This window comes from Rhinopithecus roxellana, chromosome 20, assembly GCF_007565055.1.
Source record: "Rhinopithecus roxellana isolate Shanxi Qingling chromosome 20, ASM756505v1, whole genome shotgun sequence".
Lineage (NCBI taxonomy): Eukaryota > Metazoa > Chordata > Mammalia > Primates > Cercopithecidae > Rhinopithecus > Rhinopithecus roxellana.
Window position 1 is genome coordinate 72515603 of NC_044568.1, and position 18702 is coordinate 72534304.

An 18702-nucleotide genomic window follows, 5' to 3' on the forward strand; every position below is an offset into this window, starting at 1 on the left:
GGACGGGCAGAGGCTGAGCTCCGGCCAGCAGTAACCAGAGACAGCCGGTGCAACAATGCAGCAATAATGCAATAAATACCCATGTTTATTACAAGATAGAAATATTAAAAATTCCTTAGGCAAAAGGGCAACAGATTAAAGTATTTTCAGATCGCCAAATTCACAACAGCTTTGTCCAGACGATTTACATGAATCCTGGCCTGTCCCAGCATGAAGCCATTGACCACCTGGCTTCTCTGCCAAGCCTGTGTCCAGGTACCAGCCGTGACACACAGCACCATAGTCCCTGCTGCATCTCAGCGGCCGGAGATCTCCCACACCAGGATCTCGTTGCAGGCGGCCGTGAAGAGCAGCCTGGCAGATGGTGTAAACCTGCACAGGTGCACTGCATTGTTGTGGCCAGCAAAGTCCTGCGCAGTCCCCGTGGCACAGTCTACCAGCCTCAGCATGCACTCTGTGGGCACATGGCGCAGGTGGGCCAGGGTCAGGGCCAGGCAGCACACAGAGGGCTCCCCCAACCCACCCGGACTGTCCCGGCTGGGCATGATGCTGGTCAGGGGAGCCAGTGCTACAAGGGCTCCTGGCTGTGCCCTCCACGTGCCACTGGGACTAGGGGGCCCATCACTGCCAGGCTGTCGGCCTGCAGCTGGGCCGGGTCCCTCCTTAAAAGTCGCTGCCACCCTGCATTCAGGCCCTGTGCTGGGCATTGTGCCTGGTTCCTCACCTGCCTCATCATCTCCTGACCCCAGGACCCTCTCTAGGGCAGGTGTCCTCACCCCACCCCAGAGACGAGGAGCCCGGGCACAGGTGAGGCACCTGTCTTGGAGCAGGGCACCAGTCAGCCTACATGGCCCCCACCTAAGATGGGCCCAAACTACATCCACCAGTACTCACCAGCAAAGCCAATAGCCAGGAGGCGGGTCCCCGGGGACAGGCTCAGGGACATGGCAAAAAAGGGCAGTGGTATCTTCTCCACCACCTGTGGGCAGCCAGCGTGAGGCTCCAGGCCTGTGGGCTCAGCCAGGTCCCACCCACCACGCTGGGTCCCTGGGGCTCTGGTGACAAGCAGCCGGTGTGTGTACCTGCTTCTGGGAGAGGTCGTAGATGATCACCTCCTTGTCAACGCCAGGGCCCACGTACATCAGCAGCGCCCCATCCCAGGGGCAGAAGGCAGCGAGGGAGGGCGGCAGGTGGCCCTGAGTTTGCAAAGGCACAGCATGCTGTGGTGGGGTGGACGGGCGCCAGCCCTACCCACAGTGCCAGGAGCATGCTTTACCTCCGTGGTGGCAGGCATTGGGAAACTCAACCAGTCCACGAGCTCACAGCAGTTCCGCAGCCAGTCGGAAGCCCAGACGCTGACCCGCTGGTCCCCACTGGCAGCCAGCCATAGGTCTGTGCCCTCCACCCCTAAGTCTTCACACTGGGAATGGAGTGGGTGAAGACCGATATGTGCCTTCGGCCAAGATGGTACCTGCCCCCCCAGCACCCTGGCCCCTGCTCCCTGGCTCTTGGGGCTGCTTTACCTCTTTGCGTGTGACACAGATGGTAGAGATCGGGGCGCCCTGGTGGTCACTCAGCACACGGAAGGTCATCCCTGTGCGGGAGTGGCTCACAGCCACGAGCCCATCCCTGTCTCCAGAGAGGACAGTCTGACCTGGGACCACACCGTCACCCTGTGAGCTCCCAGCCCAGAGACTGGACCTGGGCCAGGTCAGGACAGCACCATCCCCCACACACCCAACTCCTCACCATCGGTGGAGAAGGTAACAGCGGTCAGCGCCACCGGGTGGGGATGCATCTTGAGCTCCATGGCCGTGCGGGAGACGCTGAAGATGCGCAGGGAGCCGTCGCCATAGCCTGCCGCTAGCCGCTGCTGCTCAGGGCGGCCACAGCACTGGGGGCTCCATGCGAGGCAGAGGCAGCTCTGGGGTCCCACAGTGGGGAAACTTCAGCACTCACAGGGGTCTTGGGGACACACACTCAGGCCAGAGGGAGGATACAGCTGCCCCACCCACGCCAGGCCCCCTGCGAGCAGGCCCTCACCCCATCCCCAGCCTGGGCACTCCCCACACACCTGGTTCAGCACCTGGAACTGGATCACAAGCTCCATGCTGGCCAAGGCCCACACCCGCACACTCCCGTCCTCACTGCAGGTGGCACAGTGGGACTCCCCGGGACTGAAGACCACCTCGTTCACCTGAGGGAAGCCGTAGCTAGGCTGGGGGTGTTGGCCCCTCGGCAGGGGAAAGGGACATAGGCATTTCCTATTCCAGCCCCCAGGGCCGGGCTGTCCAAACCAGAGCATGTGCCTCTGGCCCCGGCCAACTCCACATGGCGAAAAGGAGCGGTTCCGGCCTCTCGTGTGTGTCCCTGTGCTAGATCTGGGTGAGTCCAAATCAAAGGAAGCCTACTAGCCAGTCAAACCCAGTGGGATACCGAGGAGAAAGATGTTTTGACGGCACCTCAAACACAGCAGTGTGGCCGTGTCCCTAGCAGGCTGCAGAACGAGATCGAAAGAACAGACGCTGCTGGTTGCAGCGAGCATGCCACGCAGTCGCGTTTCTCCTCCCAAAACCGCTGCGTGCGGATAGGGGGAAAGGCAGACGTGTCATTATGCAGGTGCCACTGACAGCTGGGACTGCTGGACTGGCAGAAAGGAGACACAGGTGCCACTCACTAGTGAGAGGAAGTGATGCAGCCGGCACCAAATGTGGACTTCACGTGCAAGTGAGAACACGATGCACTTCATTAAGAAAATCAGTTCAGCCGGGCGCGGTGGCTCACGCCTGTGATCCCAGCACTTTGGGAAGCCGAGGCGGGCGGATCACGAGCTCAGGAGACTGAGACCCTCCTGGCTAACACGGTGAAACCCCATCTCTACTAAAAAATACAAAAAAAAAAACTAGCCGGGCGAGGTGGCGGCGCCTGTAGTCCCAGCTCCTCGCCTGTAGTCCCAGCTCCTCGGGAGGCTGAGGCAGGAGAAGGGTGTGAACCGGGAGGCGGAGCTTGCAGTGAGCTGAGGTCCGGCCACTGCACTCCAGCCTGGGGGATAAGAAACTCCGTCTCAAACAAACAAAGAAGCAAACAAACAAGACTGGATCAGCTGAGCAATGGGGGCTGCGGGGCTCAGGCCGGGGCGCCTCAGCCTGTCTCCCCGGGAGGGGCCCTGCAAGGACATGGTGAAGCCCAGGCGCGGACAGAGCCACACAGGCGAGGCCTGAATTTCTCATCACAGGGAAGCCACCAGCGACCACAGCTCAGGTCACGGACCCAGGACCCGAATTTCCCGGCCCTGGTGGGTGGACACACGCGTGAGCTGCCCATACGATGGAACAGTGTTTGGCCGTCAAGAGGAATGACTGGCTTGGCACACACAGTGGCCGGGATGATCCTGGAAACCACACTCGGGGAGAGAAGCAGGGGAGCCAGTTCCTACGGAACATCCTGAACGGGAAAATCCAGACACAGCCACTCCGTGGTTGCCAGGGGCTGGGGAGGCGGGAAATGGAGAGTGACCGAGGAACAGGCACACACAAGGTTTCCTCTGGTTCCACAGCTGCTGAATATGCTGAAACTCACCTAGTGAAGTGCACAGAGCTCAGGCTATGACAACCATACCCAACAAACCTGCTGCCAGAAAGGTAACCAACTCTCACCCGTCTCACACTCCACTTCCTTTGCTGGCTATCATCACCTTCAAATACTAAAGACAGGTGTCTAAAGAAAGCAGCGAGGGACAACTGGAAGATGGGACTCGGCATCAAGGGACAAGCGATGCTGTGGGGACCGGCTGACCACACGCAGAGCTCTGAGACCCACAGGAGGAAGCCCGTGGCCGCAGCTGCTGGACCAACGCCACACCAGAAACCTGCTCCAGCAGGGGAAGGACTGGCACCTGTCCTGCTGCCCCCATTCAGCCCAGGAGGCCACCTCTCCTAAGGCTGCAGCTGGCGGGTGAGGGGGCAACACGGTGGCTGCCCCAACCCCATGAGGCCATGGAGCTTCCAGGCCAGGTGGTCCCAGAGAGGTGAGTGCTGTGTGCTTCTTGGAGACACGGCTCCAGCACCAGGAGGCTGCAGAACAGAGCTGGGCCTTACAGAACCGGACCCAACACCGACCAGAACCTGACCAGATCTGACCCAGAGAGAGCAGAACTTGACCCAGCAGCCGCCCGGCCTCCTGACCTCTTGAGCCCATGAGACTGAGTCAGCAAAGCCAGTCTATGGGAGGTGCGGGGACAGACGATATGGGGTTTTTAATCTTTTTTTCCCTTTGAGATGGAGTCTTGCTCTGTCGCCCAGGTGGAGTAGAGTGGCGCAGTCTTGGCTCACGGCAACCTCTGCCCGCCGGGTTCAAGTGATTCTCTTGCCTCAGCCTCCAGAGTAACTGGGATTACAGGTATACATCAGGAGGCCCAGCTAATTTTTGTGTTTTTAGTAGAGACAGGGTTTCGCCATGTTGGCCAGGCTGGTCTCAAACTGCTGACCTCAGGTGATCCACCTGCCTCGGCCTCCCCAAGTGCTGGGATTATGGGCGTGAGCCCCCACACCTGGATTAATGTGGTTTCTTTGACAATTAAAAAACAAAACAAAACAAAACAAAAAACGCAAAGCAATAGCATGGAAAGGACGGTTTGAGAACACCTGTAAGGCCTGCCAGGCGGCTCCCTGATGCAGACACAACTGGAATGGCTCTGAGGGACGTGCACACCCAAGACCTCCCTCCTGTGAACCCCAAGGCAGCCGCTGTGAGCCAGTGACCGCAGGACTTGGAATAATCTGGGCTGGCGGAGATGGGGCCAGCAGGCAGGGAGGGCGCCAGGTTCGGCTGCCCTGCCTCCGTCCAGGCTGGAAGTCCCTCACCTTGCTCCTGTGGCCACTGATGAGACGTGTGCTAGTGCCCTCGGCCCAGCTGATGAACCAGAGTGTGCCCGCTCTGGTGCCCACGACGCCCATGTCCACGCTGTCATCGAAGCTGGCGCTCACCACAGCCCCGTCCAGCACCAGCTCGTGTTCCATGAGCACAGAACTGGACCTGAGGGTGCAGGGGAGGAGAGAGAACAGCGGGTCTCAAGGCTGACACCAAGAGCCAGCTGGGTCCCCAGCTGAGGCAGGGCCTTCAGCATTGCATCTTGGGACCTGGCTGTGCCCTCCCAGTGGAAGGAGAGAAAGCCCATGGAGCTGGGGCTTCTGCGCCCGTGCCCGTCTTTGATGGCAGCCAGCGAGGCCCAGGCCACACCCAAGCCTGTCCCTCAGAGGGGCTCGCAGACTGGTCTGCAGGACAGCCTAGCGGGGGGCACTGGCTGCAAGCCCCGGTCAGGGACACCAACACCCCCTGCAGCTGAAGCACACGGGGGTGAGCGGCTCACCTGGCGCCTGAGCCCTTGCACCTCAGCTCTGACACAGCCCCCACAGCCCACAGGCGCAGCCGCCCTGTGCTGCCGCCGCTGACCAATCGAGAACTCGAACACAGCAACAGCCCTGGGGGCAGGAGGAGCCATGAGGGGCCACAGCCGCCCTCCCAGAGGCCGTGGTCACAAGGCTGCCCGGACGCCAGGGCTGCAGACGAGGCCTCTGCCCCAGTTCTGAGGATCCCAGGTTGGGGTCCTGAGGGCCACAGGGCTTCTGCAGGGCACTCACCAATGCCACCATCGTCTGCCTCCCAAGACAGGAAGCAGCGGCCAGCACGCGTGTCCCAGACACAGACCTGGCCAGAGCTGGTGCCACAGTAGAGCAGGGGGGGTGCCCCGTAGCAGAGCGAGGTCAGCTCTCCAGCCCCCACCGTCTCTGGGACCTGCTCTCGATGCACCTGGCAGGGTACGAGTAGCCATGGGTCAGTGGTGTCCCGGGCCCCAGTCAAGACTCCACCCCACAAAACGACCCCTGGGCCCAACCACCAAGCGGGTGACCTGGCACCTGAAGGCTGATGTCTGCCCCGCGTTGCTGCAGGAGCCAGAAGGTGACAGTGCCCTGGCCCACACAGGTGAGCTCGCCGGCTTCCCAGGGGTTGAAGGCCACGCCATGCACCGGCTCCAGAAGGCGGGTGGAGGACACAAGGTCATAGGTGGCCATGCCCCACAAGGTGAGGGTGCGGCCGTCATGGTCCCCTGGGAAGGACATACAGCAGCTACGTCAGGTACACAGGTGCAGCCCCCCGCCCCGGGTCTAGGGAAGCCCGTGGCCTCCATCCCCCCCGCCGCCACTGACCCAATGTGACGAGAAGCCTGTCATCTGGTGAGAAGGCCAGGGCCAGCACAGTGGTGCTATGGTGGGAAATGAGATGCTGGCAGAGGCCACCAGACACGTCCCAGACGCGGATCTGACAATGGGCAGTCATGCTGCTGCGGCCGGAGGCAGAGGCCAAGACCTGGCAGGCAAGAGGGCATGCAGTGAGTGGGGAGGCTGTGGCCGGCTGGCCCCACCTGAGCTCTGCCAGCTCTGGCTGGAGTGGAGGCTGGGGTGGCCATCTGCTCTGTCTGTGGTGGTGAGAGCCCGCACTGGTCCGGGAGCTTGGTTCTGCCAGGCACAGTGGTCCTGGGTGAGGAGGAGGGCAACATAGGCAGGCACCTGGGCACTGTGGCTGAGGGCCAGCGTGGAGATCTCCGCAGGATGGCCGGGCCAGTGCTGCTGGGCGCCAGAGTGCAGGTCTTCCACCACCACCAGGCGGCCGCAAGTGTAGGCAAAGAAGCCTGTGAGGAGAGGGCGGGGCCTGGGGGGTGGGGCCTGGCAGAGCCGCGGGGCGGGGCCAAGGGGTTAGCATCATCCCAGGCAAAGGCGCGCCCTCCCCATCGCCAGGCAGCCAAAGTTCTTCCCAGGACCTGGGCTGGAGCGCCAGGAGGCGCTACCAGGATAACAGAGCCCTACATTGATGGCTGGCGCTCATTTGCCGCCAGGGCCTGGCCTTGGGGGGGGGACAGCTGGACCACGTGCGGCGGCATCTTGGCTGGGGGTGGGGGTAAGCTCTCGGCCCCCACCTGTGTCCGGCCTCCAGACCATGTTGGCCCGCCCATTCCCGCTGTAGCCAACGACAGCCTTCAGACGCAGCCACTCACCGCTGGCGGGAGGCAGGGAAGTGCCCTGCAAGGAAGGAGACCCGGATGCTGCTGGGGCCCAGCATGGCCACCTGGGCCCCAAAGCCTGCACATGGGAGGCTGCTTTGGGGCATACCCAGGCCAGCTGCAGAGGGCACCCAGGGGCACAGATGGGGAAGCAGGGGTGGGAGGTGTGGGCACTCGGTGTGCCAGGGCCAGGAGGGACACAGGCCCATGGGGCTCTCAAGGGCAGCTGCTGGATGAGAGGGGAAGGCAGGTCAGCAGGAGGCCACCACAGGGTCCCGTCTGGAGGCCGGCGGAGGGCAGGGGCAGGGGTGCGGGATGAAGGTGCCTCCAGGAGACAGGTGCTTGAAGACCAGAGCATCCCCTTTGGAGTCCAAAAACAACCCTGAGGAGGTGCTGGGAGGCCCTGGGGGGGCCTCTGTGCTTGCTGGGGAAAAAGAGGGCTCCCAGAAACCACTCCCCACCTTGGCAGAGTGGGGGCCGCGGCTGGCCCTGGCAGGTGTGAAGGCCTTGTAGGAAGCCGGGCAGGTGGTGCGTGAGGCCCCCGAATTCTTGGTGTCGCTGGTGCCTGGCAGGTTGGAGGCAGAGCCTGTGGCATCACACTGCCCTGCAGCTCTTCAGAGACCCCACACACTACACGCAGAGTCTCCCCACAAGGCCCTGGTCTACCACACAGTGAGAATGCACAGCGGGGCAGAGGCCGGGGCCACGGGCACACGGGCACAGGCAGGTGACCTCGCCTCTTCACACGGTGGACTCACCGACCGCCCTCAGGCCCCTGCACCCGCACCAGCGTCCCTGCCCTGCCCTCCACTGCTCACAGGGTTGGCTGGGGGAACGGGGAGATATGGCAAGCCCCCAGGAGCCCACTGCCGCGGCCCAGGCCCCGTCTCCAGCCCTGCCGGCCTCCTCCTCCGTGAGCAGTGGCCCCTCAGGGTCACGGTTCTCCTCACAGGGTCCTTCCTCATCGGACGTGGTGAAGGTGCCTGGGCCCAATGAGGAGAGGAAAAGCTGCCCACATTCCCTGACCCCACTGTCCCACCTGATGAGCAGTGATGGTACCTGCACCCCAGAGCTGGACGTGCGTGAGTACCTGCTGCCACTGGGCCTGTGCCCTCAGACCCAAATCCCCCCACTCCCCCAGGACCCCTGCTGCTCACCATTGCCACCTTCGGGAGGCCTGGCACAAATGCCCAGCTGTGGTGGAGCTGCCTGAGATGGCTTGGGGACCTGCTGCTGGGGGAGCTCGCTGGCCCTGGACGCAGCATCCTCTAGCTGTCCTGTGCCCAGGCCTGGGGAATAAGCAGCCCTGTGATGTTTGGGGAGGAAGAGGAAGGGCCGCTGGGCAGACACAGGACCAGCCCTAGAGTCAGCGCAGCGCCTGCCCCCCTGCTGAACACAGCCACTCACCTGCCTCGCAGGCTGGGGAGGGCCCAGGGAAGCTTTGGTCGCTGGAGAGGGAGGAGAGAGGGTTTCAGGAGGGCCTGGGGGGCCGAAGCAGACACAGCTGAGAGTAGGCACTTGCCTCTCGGTAGTGGCCAGGATATCCCAGAGGAAGATGGCATCCCCTGCGCTGAGGACCTGCTGCTGGTCAGGAGAGAAGGTCACAGCCTGCACAGGCTCCGAGTGGCCGATGTACACCTAGAGGTAGCGGCGTCACATGCAGGGACCCTGAGGCAGGGCATGGATGCTGCCGTGTGCCAGCCCCTGGGGGCAGTGAGCCCCACACAGCGTGAGACCCCGGAGGCACAGGGGATCCTTGGGGGGTCACTCTTACCTCTCACCTTCTGCTCTCCCTGCCCCACCCACACCTGCAGGGGTCTCCCGGGCCACCTGAGGAGGTTTTCCTGATGGCCAAAGCCACCTGCCTCCCCACACACACACCTGGGGGCCTGGGCTGGCCTGTGTCGTGTAGTCCCACACCTTGACCACCCGGCCAGCGGCCATCAGCAGGAAGCGGGCATCCTCACTGAGCATCAAGGAGGAGCAGGGCTCAGGGTGGACACCAGGCAGCTGGAACACAGTGCTCTTGGGAAATGCCGTGTCTCAGGAAAGTGGCTGGCAGCCTGGGGCCTCCCTTCGTTGCAGGTGTGGTGATGGCCCCCCACCCAGCTGGAGGAGCTGCAGGCACAGAGGGCGGGCCTGGACAGCACAGGGAGGGCCAGGTCAGCGGGCTGCAGCCCTGAGGCTCACCTCCCGGATGATGCGGCCTGACGCCGCATCCAGCACCACGACTCTGTGGGATGAGGTGGACACCAGCAGGTGGCCCAGGGCTGCAGGGCCAAAGCACACAGCCACGGCTGAGTCCAGGCGGCTGCTGGCCAGGTCCAGAGTGCCGATGTCGACTCGCAGCAGCTGGGGTAGCGGCAAGTGGCCGACAGTCAGGTCCCCAGGCAGAGCTGGTGCCACCCAGGGCCAGGCTTGGGAGAGAGGCCCTGGGGACACTCACTCGGCACCCAGGCAGCACCTGCCCTGTACAGGAACCTGGCCGCACCTGGACCCCACATGGCTGATGTGTACTGTGACAGGAGGTGGGACAGGGCCTAGGTCCTGCTCGAGTGGCCGTGACCTCCCTCCTGCCCCTGCAGCCAGCCTCTCATGGCCCAGTCTCCCTGGACCCAGGAGGGCTGCAGACTCACCTCGTCCAGGGAGGCCGAGCCCATGACTGTCACTGTGTGCCTGGAGGGTCCCACGAAGGCCAGCAGGCGGCCATCCCTGCTGACTGCCAGAGTGCTGGGGCTCGGGGGGGCATCTGGCCATACCATGTCCGCTGTGGCCACATGGGGCGGGGCAGGGGTCAGCTCGGGGGGTGGGAGCGCCAGGGTACACGTGGCCAGGGCCCAAGGAGGCCGCTGCCCCTGCCCCCACTTTCGGGAAACACCAGCCCAGGAGCACAGATGCGTCACAGTGGCAGAGGAAGGCCAAGGTGGCAGTGGGCGCCAGGCGCTGCCGGGGAGCTGGGAATCCCTGTGGGCCAGCAGTGGTCACAAGTGACCACTCAGGTGGCCCAAGTTATGGTGGCCGCAGGACAGGTCAGGTGCCATGGCTGGGTCTGACCCCAGCTGCTGACCTGGAGCTTGGGCTGCCTGCCTCCTCCTGGGCACAGACCCGGGCTGACCTCGGGCCTTGGGGGCCGGCGAACGCTAAACCACAATCTCAGGGCCTTGACAAGGTGACTGAGGCAGCCGCGCCGCCCCACAGGACCCAGCCAGTGGACCAGGAAACCGGCCCGTGTGTCGAGGTGTTGGCCTGCACCAGACCCAGGCCTCTCCCGCCTGGAGGAGTCCCCTGGAGCAGCTGCGGGGGGCCCAACCTGCCACTCGAAGGACATGCCACTGGGGGTCCGCACAGTTGTACTGGGCCAGGGAACCCTGGGAGCAGGAGCTGAAGAGCAGGCGGCCGTCAGGGGTGGCGGTCAGGCCGGTGATGGCTCCTTGGTGGCACCTGCAGTACACACAGGGACCCCGCTGGCCCCAGTCCCAAAGCCCAACTAGGACGTGAAGCCCCAAGAACCACAGGATCGCTTAACCTCCAACCAACCAGCCTGGCCACAAAAGTCCCCGTGTGGCAGCAAAGGGTAGGGCTCCAGCTGGCGCTGGCCATCCTGCACACGACCCCCGCCTGGCCACCCCAGCTTCCACCGCAGGGTCTCTGTGGGGCTGGTGGCTGGCTGGGCACTTACGTGTGTTCCACCAGGACCTCAGCGGCCTCCAGGCTGAAGGAGCGCACGGCCCCACTGCTAAAGCCGCAGAAGAAGGTCGGCCTTGTGGGGTGGAAGGTGACAGTGCACGGGGCCTCCTCTGACGATGTGAAGTCATATAGCTGTGGGACGGGGGCCGTGCTGAGGGGAGGGCAGGGATCACAAGGGCCCAAAGGTTCTCCAGGAGGCCCAAACCCACAAGGCCGACACAGCCTGGAAAGACCAAGTCCCTATAGGGCCCCTCACCCCTGCTGCCAAACCCCTGCTTCACGACCTCCTGGCCTTCCCTGCCGCGCTGCTCCTGCCAACCCCACCTGCTGCAGGGTGGCCAGGTCCCAGATGCGGACGGTGCGGTCCTGGGACACGGTGGCCAGCTGTCCCCGCCTCTGCTCCGTGGCGAGGGCCAGCACTGGGGCGGTGTGGGAGCGAGCCAGCATGTGGTACACCCGGGACGGCGTGTCCAGGAAGCCCAGGTGGCCCGAGGAGGTGGCGGACAGCACACGGAGGCCATCAGGGCTGACACAGACTGAGCTGACGGGGCCCTCGTGCTCTGTGGATGGGGCGGGGTCAGGGACCTCCCAGGGTCACCCCGGGGTGAGCGGCATGCCAGAGCCAACCCTGGGCAGCCACTGCTCAGGCTTCAGGTCCCCAAGACCTCAGCAAATGCACTCCCTGCTGCTCAAAGTCCCAGGCTCCACATGGCTGCAACATACAGCTCCCTTGAGACCACCACTCGGAGGCTAGGCAGGACCCAGGCTGAGAGGCTTCGCCCACCACCCATGGCCCACCAAGCCCTTCTGTGAGGCTGCCCTGTGGGCTGCCCTGGCATCAGCCGCCCCGGGGCTCAGGACACGTCGCTTGGCCCCGTGGCTCCCTGTGCAGCCAGGAGCCAGGGCGGCTGACAGCAGAGCCCCAGGGACTTGGCCTTCCCCGCCCCAGCATCCAGGCGAGGCTCTCCCCGAGTTGGAAGAGCATGCCTACAACCTCACCTGCCTCCAGGAGTACCGAGGAAAAGTCCAGGGGCCAGAGCCGCAAGTAGCCGTCCGCAGAACCCACAGCACACACGGCCGGGGAGACACTGAGGCTGCTGATGGCAATGCCGGGGCCTGGGGACGGGGGGCGTCAGTGCCTCAGTGTCCCTGCCACCCTCGCCACATGGCAGGAGCCCTCTTACCTGTGCTGAAGGTCTGCTTCTGCCGGTGGGGGCCGCCCAGAGTCTGTGTGGGGAGCAGGCAGCGGGCATGCCGCACGACCATGCACTGACAGTCGATCTCCAAGATGTGGCCGCTGCGGCTGCACACGAAACTGCCCAAGAAGGCAACAGGGAAGGTAAGGCCCTCAGGGTACCAGGCACCAGGGCCCCCACGCTGGGGCAGGCTGTGGGGAAGGGCAGGGGCTCACAGCATGGCAGCCGAGGGCTCCGGGCAGCCGTCCTGGGCCTGCTTGAAGGCGAGGTCGGTGAACTGCAGCACGTGGTGCTCCCCCAGGTCCACGGGGCAGGAACGCAGCGCTCCGCCACGCAGCCGCCAGAGCCGCACGCTGCCCTGCCCACACGATGCCATCCTGCGAGGAATGAGAACTGAGCACCGCAGCAGCCCGCAGTGCCCTGACCAGCCAGGAGACGTGATGCACAACCAAGGCTGGGAACGACAGTCCCCGAGCCAGGGGGTGGTGCTCGGGCCCCAGTCCCCACTCCGGGCCCAGACCCTCTCCCAGCATCGTGGATGGGCGGCTGCATCACCTGGTTTCATCAAAAAAGGTGACCCGGAAGGCCTGGACGTCAAAGTCAGTGTGCGCCTTTGCCAGAACGACCACCTCGCCACCGCGGCCCACCTGGCCGGTGCCCCAGGCCACCACCATCTGCAACAAGCCCAGGCTGAGCCCGCACAGCAGGGCCAGTCAGTGCCGCCTTGACTCTGCGAGGCCCAGCTGAGCCCCGCCTGGAGGTGGCTTTTCTTTCATGCAGAGACCAGCCTCTGAGCGTGCGGCTGCGGAGGGTGGAAGGAAACCAGCCCCTTCATCTTCTCGCCCTGACGTGTGGCAGCTTTGGGACGACTACAGAGACCCATGATGCTGAGTGCTGCATCCCATCCACAGAGAAGTAAAAACCCACCCACAACCCGGAAGGCAGATAAAAAGCAGCTCGTGGCCGGGCACAGTGGCTCACGCCTGTGATCCCAGCACTTTGGGGGGCTTGAGGTGGGAGGACTGCTTGAGCCCTGGAGTTTGAGACCAGCCTGGGCAATGTAACGAAACCCCATCTCTACAAAAAGTTAAAGAAACAAAACGTTAGCCAGGTGCAGCGGCACACGCCTGTGGCCTAGCTATCCGGGAAGCTGAGGCAGGAAGATGGCTTGAGTCCAGCTGGCAGGGAGGTCAGGGAGGGGGTCGAGGCTGCAGTGAGCTATGATTGCACCACTGCATTCCAGCCTAGGTGACAGAACAAGGCCCTCCCTCAAAAAAAAGTGTTTTAAAAAAGTGCCCCCACCGAGACGCCAGGTGATTTGGCTGTGTGGACGTGCCACTGATGCCCAAGCGTGGGTAGCTACAGGGGCTCTGCCATGTGAAAATCTCATAACCGCATCACCAGCAGAGAGAACGAAGCAAGGTGTATAAATGTTGACTTAAACCGACTCCAATGGCCGATAAACCAAGACATGTGAGAAACGTGAGCTGCTGGTGGTACTTTCTGTACAGAGCAGGGGGGCGGCATGAACACCGGAGTGCACAGAACCCCACCACAGGGAGGACATAGAGCAGGGACCCAGGATCACACGAGGTGGAGTTTCAGAAAACCAAGACCCTTCAAGCTGCCTGCGTGCATCTGGACGGCCCCCCCGACCCCCAACCCCCGGCCAGGGCCCTGTTACCGTTCTCCCGTGGCGGTCCTTGCCAACCCCGCAGAGAAGGGCCCCACTGTCAGAGAAGCTGTGAACAGAGAGGAGGTGGTCAGTGTCGCCTGGGCTGACCCCCATCCCCTGCGTGGGGCACACCTGTGCCCACCTGAGGGAGCAGACGACATGCACTGGGCTCTGGAACAGGCACAGGCACCGCCCGGTCTGGAAGTCCCAGAGCCGCATCACACTGGGGGTCCTTGCCTGGGCCGAGGCCAATAGTGAGCTGCTGCCATCCAGCGCCAGGGCGGACACCTAGGAGGCAGAAGGGTGAGGGAGGGTGCAGGGGCTGCAGGTGTGAGCCGCCCTGGGCCCGGGCAGCACCCACCTTGTCTGTGTGGCCGAGGAAGAAGCGCTGCTCCCCCGTGTCCACGAGCAGGACGACGATGACCGCATGGCAGGGGTATACAACAGCCGTCCCATCCGGGGTCCACAGGGCCTGGCACAAGGGGGCAGGGAGCTTAGGACTGGTGCTATGCCAGGCCCCTCCTGGCTGCTGGGAAGTCAGCTTCACCTCCCACTCCAGCCCAGGGAGAGGGGGTGGCAGGCCTGGCACACACACCTGGGCACACAGCCATCCAGGGGCAAGAGAAAACACCCTGCACACACTACATACACGAGTCACAGGCTGCAGATGTCAAAAGAACAGCTGGAACACACAAGCAGGCATGCGTACACACATGCACAGACGCCTGTCCTCTAAGCCCCGCCTCCAGTGCAAGAAACTCCGGGGTGGGGATAACAAAAAGCCAAAGGGCCCCCAAACACTCAGAGCAGGCACCCAGCAGGGCCTGACAAGGGCCCAAAGCCACTGGGGCAGAGGAGAAGGCCACCTCTTCTGCCATGAGGCTCCTCTCCCAGAAGGCCCTTGCCACCCATCAGGGACCCACAGGTTGTGCCCACAGCCTGGCCCCACGCTGCTGGTCTGGACCATCAGAGCTCCAAAGACGTGAGAGCTCTGGGTCTTCGCGGGGAGCACTTAGCCCAGCCAGTGAGTAAGAGATGCCCGTGACCCTGAGAGCCCCCTGGTACCAAGAGGTGACAACAGCTGTGGCTGGGGCAGACGCCTGAGCACGCAGGAAGCAGCAGTCTGCAGGGGGACGGGACCGCTGTGCCGAGGGGGCTCGGGAGCCCACACAGCCACCACAGGACACAGGTCTCTCCTTTCTCCCCGTCCCATATCAGCGCTCAGGGCAGCCAACAGGAGCTGCCCTGGACACAGCCCAGGAGCCTCACCTGTCTGGTGCTATGGCCCCCAAAGCCGATGACGCCCTTCAGCCTCAGGACAGGGTCCGGGAGGAAGCGCTGAAACCGCCATTCACATCAAGGCCCTGGAAGGCTCAGCCAGGCCCCCAGAACGCCCCGACCAACTCTGGGCCCCGCCAACCCCTAACTGGGTCCTGCCTCTCAAAAAGACTGCCCTGGTCCTGGGTAGCTCCTGCTGGTGTGCTAGGGAGGAAGCTGGGACTCCGGCTGCACTGCCAGACCTTCCAGGGTCCCCCACAGACCACCTGGGGCTGGGGCACTGGGGGTGAGCACAAGCCCTTCCTTACTCTTTGTGGACAGAGATTCTTCCCCAAAGCTGCCTCCCACCAGCCTCAGGAGGCTGAATCAGAGACCGTCAGAGACACATTTGTCCTGAATGCATCTCGTGGCAGGCTACCAGCTGCCCCGGCCCACACGTCACCGGACCCCACCTGCTGTGGGATGGGCACTCACCTTGCAGGAGCCAGCGTCCTCAAGGGCTACAGGCACCTCAGTCGACTCGTGAGTCAATACATGGGTGCCGGCAGCAGCCGTGTGGACGTCAGAGGCCTTCACCTGGGCCCAGGGCTCAAGGCTATGGAAACCGGGGCCATCCGTGTTGGAGTCCTCTGAGCGCTCTTGGGACAGGCTGATCTCCAGGAAGGGCTTGGGTGCCAAGGGGGCCTGGCCGGACTGTTGGGGGACAAGTGCCTATCAGTGCCCTGGGCCGTCAGGCCCCAACCCCATCTCAGAGGACGAAGGGGATACTCACGGCTGTGGGGCTGCGTATCTGGACCACTGGAGACACACTGAATCGCACAGGTTTGCTGGAGGCCACTGGGCAAGGGAGAGGCTGTGGCCCCGGCCCCAGGAGGACTACAACAGAGCAAAGACCCCCAGTGACCCAGGGGTGAGCTACGCAGACCCCTGGTGAAGGTGACGCCTGGGGAGGAGCAGCAAGTGGCCCAGCCTCACAGGCTCTACAGGACCCACAGCCAGCATCCCACTTCCACCCTAGGCCCTGAAACCCTCCTCTTCCAGCTAGAAAGCTTGGGGCCCCCAGGTACCCCTCACACAGACCTCCCACCCATGTGGTTCTGGGAGCTCGGACAACCTACAGCCTTCCCTGGGTCCCTGCACCAGCTGCACTCAGCACACCACTGGGTCCTTTCCCAGCCCTCCCCTCTCCTACCAAGCCCCACGCACCCTACAGGCCTTAACCTGGGTCCCGGCTGACCGCACAGGCCCACCTGCCTCAGGAGGTGAACAGCTCTTCTCAATCGGCTTGGAAGGCACTTTTAAGCTGTCGCTTGGAAACCTTGGCAGGCAGAGGGAGAGTCAGCGTCTGGGGGCCCAAGGGCCACCTACCCTCCCACCACCGAGGCCGCCATGGAAAAAAGCAGAACCACTCACCGGACATGGACGTAGCGGTCATGCCAGCTCTCTCCCTTGGGCACAGGGAAAGCCATTTCCCGAGGCATAGGAGTGACGGGCAGCTTTGCCCCCGGGGCCCCAGAGATGGCTACAAGGAACAGGGTTGTTCCAGGTCAAGGGAGGCTGTTTGGCCACCTGAGCACGGGGCACCTGCCAAAGCACTGCCATACCACCAGCCCAGCCACCCCCCAATCACCCGGCTGCCTCCGGGGTGGGGTTCTGGCCAGAGCTCAGAGACAGCACAGCTTGAGTACTGTACTTTCCCAAGCATCCTGGACCATGACCGGTGAGGGGCCTCTCCAGGGCTGACAGCATGGGTGAGACGTGGAGTGAGGAGCACAGGTGCGGCCCTCACCAGGCTCAAAGCACAGGTCGCTAGTGTAAAGGTTCCTGACTAGCAGGCTGGCGCACAGCCTGACGCTCTTGAGATGGCCATAGCGACGGTTCAGGTAAACCAGGAGAATGTCCTGCAGGTCGAGCTGCAGGCAGGTCCAGCGGGCTCCGTGGGGGACCAAACCCACCAGATCTGCAGGACAGGCACTCAGGGTCAGCGCCCACCCTCCTGACAACCCGACTCCCAGAACTGTGAGCTTGCGCCCCCGCCAGGTTGTCCCCCAGGCCACAGAGGAGCCTCACTGGGCCTGCACCAGCTCTCTCCAGTCGCCTGTCCTGGACCATCCACACCCCATCTCAGTGTCACCTCTCTGGGGTGTCCTGGCCTCCAGGACGAAGGGAAACTGGAGCCGCGTGGCCGTAGATTTAAACTCCTTGAAGAGGTTGGAGAAAGACACACGGATGACCTGGTTGTCCTGTGGGGACGGAGCAGGGCCTTGAAGAGACGGGACGCAGGGGTGCTGGGGCTCCCATGCAGCCCCCAGCCGCGGGCTCTGTACCTCGGTGGACACATCCAAGTGGATGACGAAGTGCTTGCTGGGCAGGGGCCGAAAGAGCACGTACAGGTACCGTCCGGTCAGCCCCAGGGACTGGGTGCTGTTCTTAGGCAGCTGGATGTAGTTGACGGCAGGGACTGAGCCCCGAATCCGATACACGGCGCCCTTCAGGGTCTTGTCCTGGAGAAGCGGGAGCCCGCGTCACCGACGGCACCCAGGAGAAGTGCAGCGGGGGCGAGGGGGCCCTCGGGGGTGGGGCCGTTCTCCCAGGGGCAGGGCAGGGGTGTGGGCTCCGGGCGAGCCCCGGCCACCTACCGTCACCACGGCCACGTCCCCCTGCTTGGCGGAGCGCTTCCACTCGTCCACCCGGAAGTGTCTGAAGACGTTGAGAAACGGGTGCTGCCAGGCTGCGGGGAGCGGGCGGCGGGCGTCAGGGGACCCGGGCACGCAAGCCGAAGCCACTGCGGGGCTGGGCCGGGCCTCGGGGACCAGGCAGGAGCCGGCGGGGCCAGGGCGCTCCGCGCCTTCCCCGGCGACGCCAACGTCAGCGAGGCGGGCGGGACGAGTCCGGGCGCCCGAGGGAAGCCAAGCTCCGGGAGCCGGAGGGTGGGCGCCCGGCAGGCGGTACCCTGCCCGAGCGGGGACTCTGGCCTCGGGGCCTAGGCGGGGGCCCTGAGCGCCCCGGCCGCAGACCCTGGACCCCGGAACCCCGGAACCCGGGACCTGCGCCCGCCGCGCGCTACCTCGGGCCATGGCGCCGCTCGAGCTTCCCGCCTTAGCGTCCGCGCGCCCAGCGCGGGACATGCAGCCCGGCGCCTGGCAACGGCTGCCTGACAACGGTGCGACTTCCGCCATCACTTCCGCCGTCATGGCGGCACCCTGGCCACGTGACCTCCCCGTTGTAAGCACCCCGCTCACGTCGGCAGCCTCCAGGGTTGCTCCGGCAGCTGACCCCGCTGCCCTTTGCCCCGCGGGCCTCCCGAGGCAGCCCCGTGTTAGCCCGACCGGCTTCGAAGCCCGGGCGGGTTGCGGACCCTCCCCCGTGCCCACCTGTCAGCGCCTCGGCCGGGGCTCCTGCCGCGTGCAAGCAGCAAGGCGAGGTCGCACTGAGGCCTGGCCATGCCACGGACAGCCGGGCCTCACCCTGCTGCTCTCTCGCCGTCCAGGGGCCCCTGGTCCACACCTGGGTACCCTGGGTCCTGACTCAGGTGGGCTGGGTCACCCCAGCTCATCAGGGAAGGTAGTGCCGGCGCCCGCGGAGTGCCTGGTTCCCGTGCTCGCCCTGGCAGGTTCCCCACGCACTCCTTCGCTCAGTGTCCCACGGCCGGGCCCGCGGATTCAGAATGGGGCCTGGCGTTCTGAGACATAGCCCCAATCCTGGTGGTGGGGGGAGGTGATCAGGACCTTTTCATGTCTTTAGACCTTGAGTCTCGGCTCTGGTCCCAGTCAACGCCGACGGGAGAGGAAGGAGGAGCAAAGTGGGGT

General features: G+C 64.1%; 1 protein-coding gene across 10 annotated transcripts; it reads right to left on the bottom strand.

Annotated features, from left to right (window-relative positions):
• Nucleotides 1–64: 64 nt before the first annotated feature.
• Nucleotides 65–18343, bottom strand: WDR90 (WD repeat domain 90). Of its 10 annotated transcripts, none has more exons than XM_030925257.1 (41): nt 18268–18343; nt 17533–17624; nt 17221–17397; nt 17028–17136; nt 16683–16853; nt 16307–16415; nt 16144–16211; nt 15666–15769; nt 15368–15586; nt 14885–14953; nt 13977–14087; nt 13758–13903; nt 13625–13682; nt 12496–12614; nt 12156–12317; nt 11929–12059; nt 11744–11860; nt 11069–11304; nt 10737–10876; nt 10368–10498; nt 9694–9824; nt 9248–9409; nt 8939–9067; nt 8580–8695; nt 8465–8505; nt 8215–8346; nt 7519–7622; nt 6974–7076; nt 6567–6688; nt 6207–6366; nt 5916–6106; nt 5640–5808; nt 5369–5480; nt 4863–5034; nt 2075–2197; nt 1750–1924; nt 1524–1654; nt 1277–1453; nt 1083–1196; nt 895–979; nt 65–454 (listed from the first exon to the last, which is right to left on the bottom strand). In XM_030925257.1, exons 6-41 carry the CDS (start codon nt 16372–16374, stop codon nt 297–299), a joined length of 4686 nt encoding a protein of 1561 aa, XP_030781117.1. In that variant the 5' UTR covers nt 16375–16415; nt 16683–16853; nt 17028–17136; nt 17221–17397; nt 17533–17624; nt 18268–18343; the 3' UTR covers nt 65–296. The 10 variants fall into 10 exon arrangements, 7 of the variants coding, with proteins under 7 accessions (XP_030781117.1, XP_030781116.1, XP_030781115.1 ...); XM_030925256.1 differs by lacking the exon at nt 18268–18343 and adding an exon at nt 17961–18070 and having other exon boundaries at nt 16964–17136; XM_030925255.1 differs by lacking the exon at nt 18268–18343 and adding an exon at nt 17961–18064.
• Between the last annotated feature and the right edge of the window lie 359 nt (nt 18344–18702).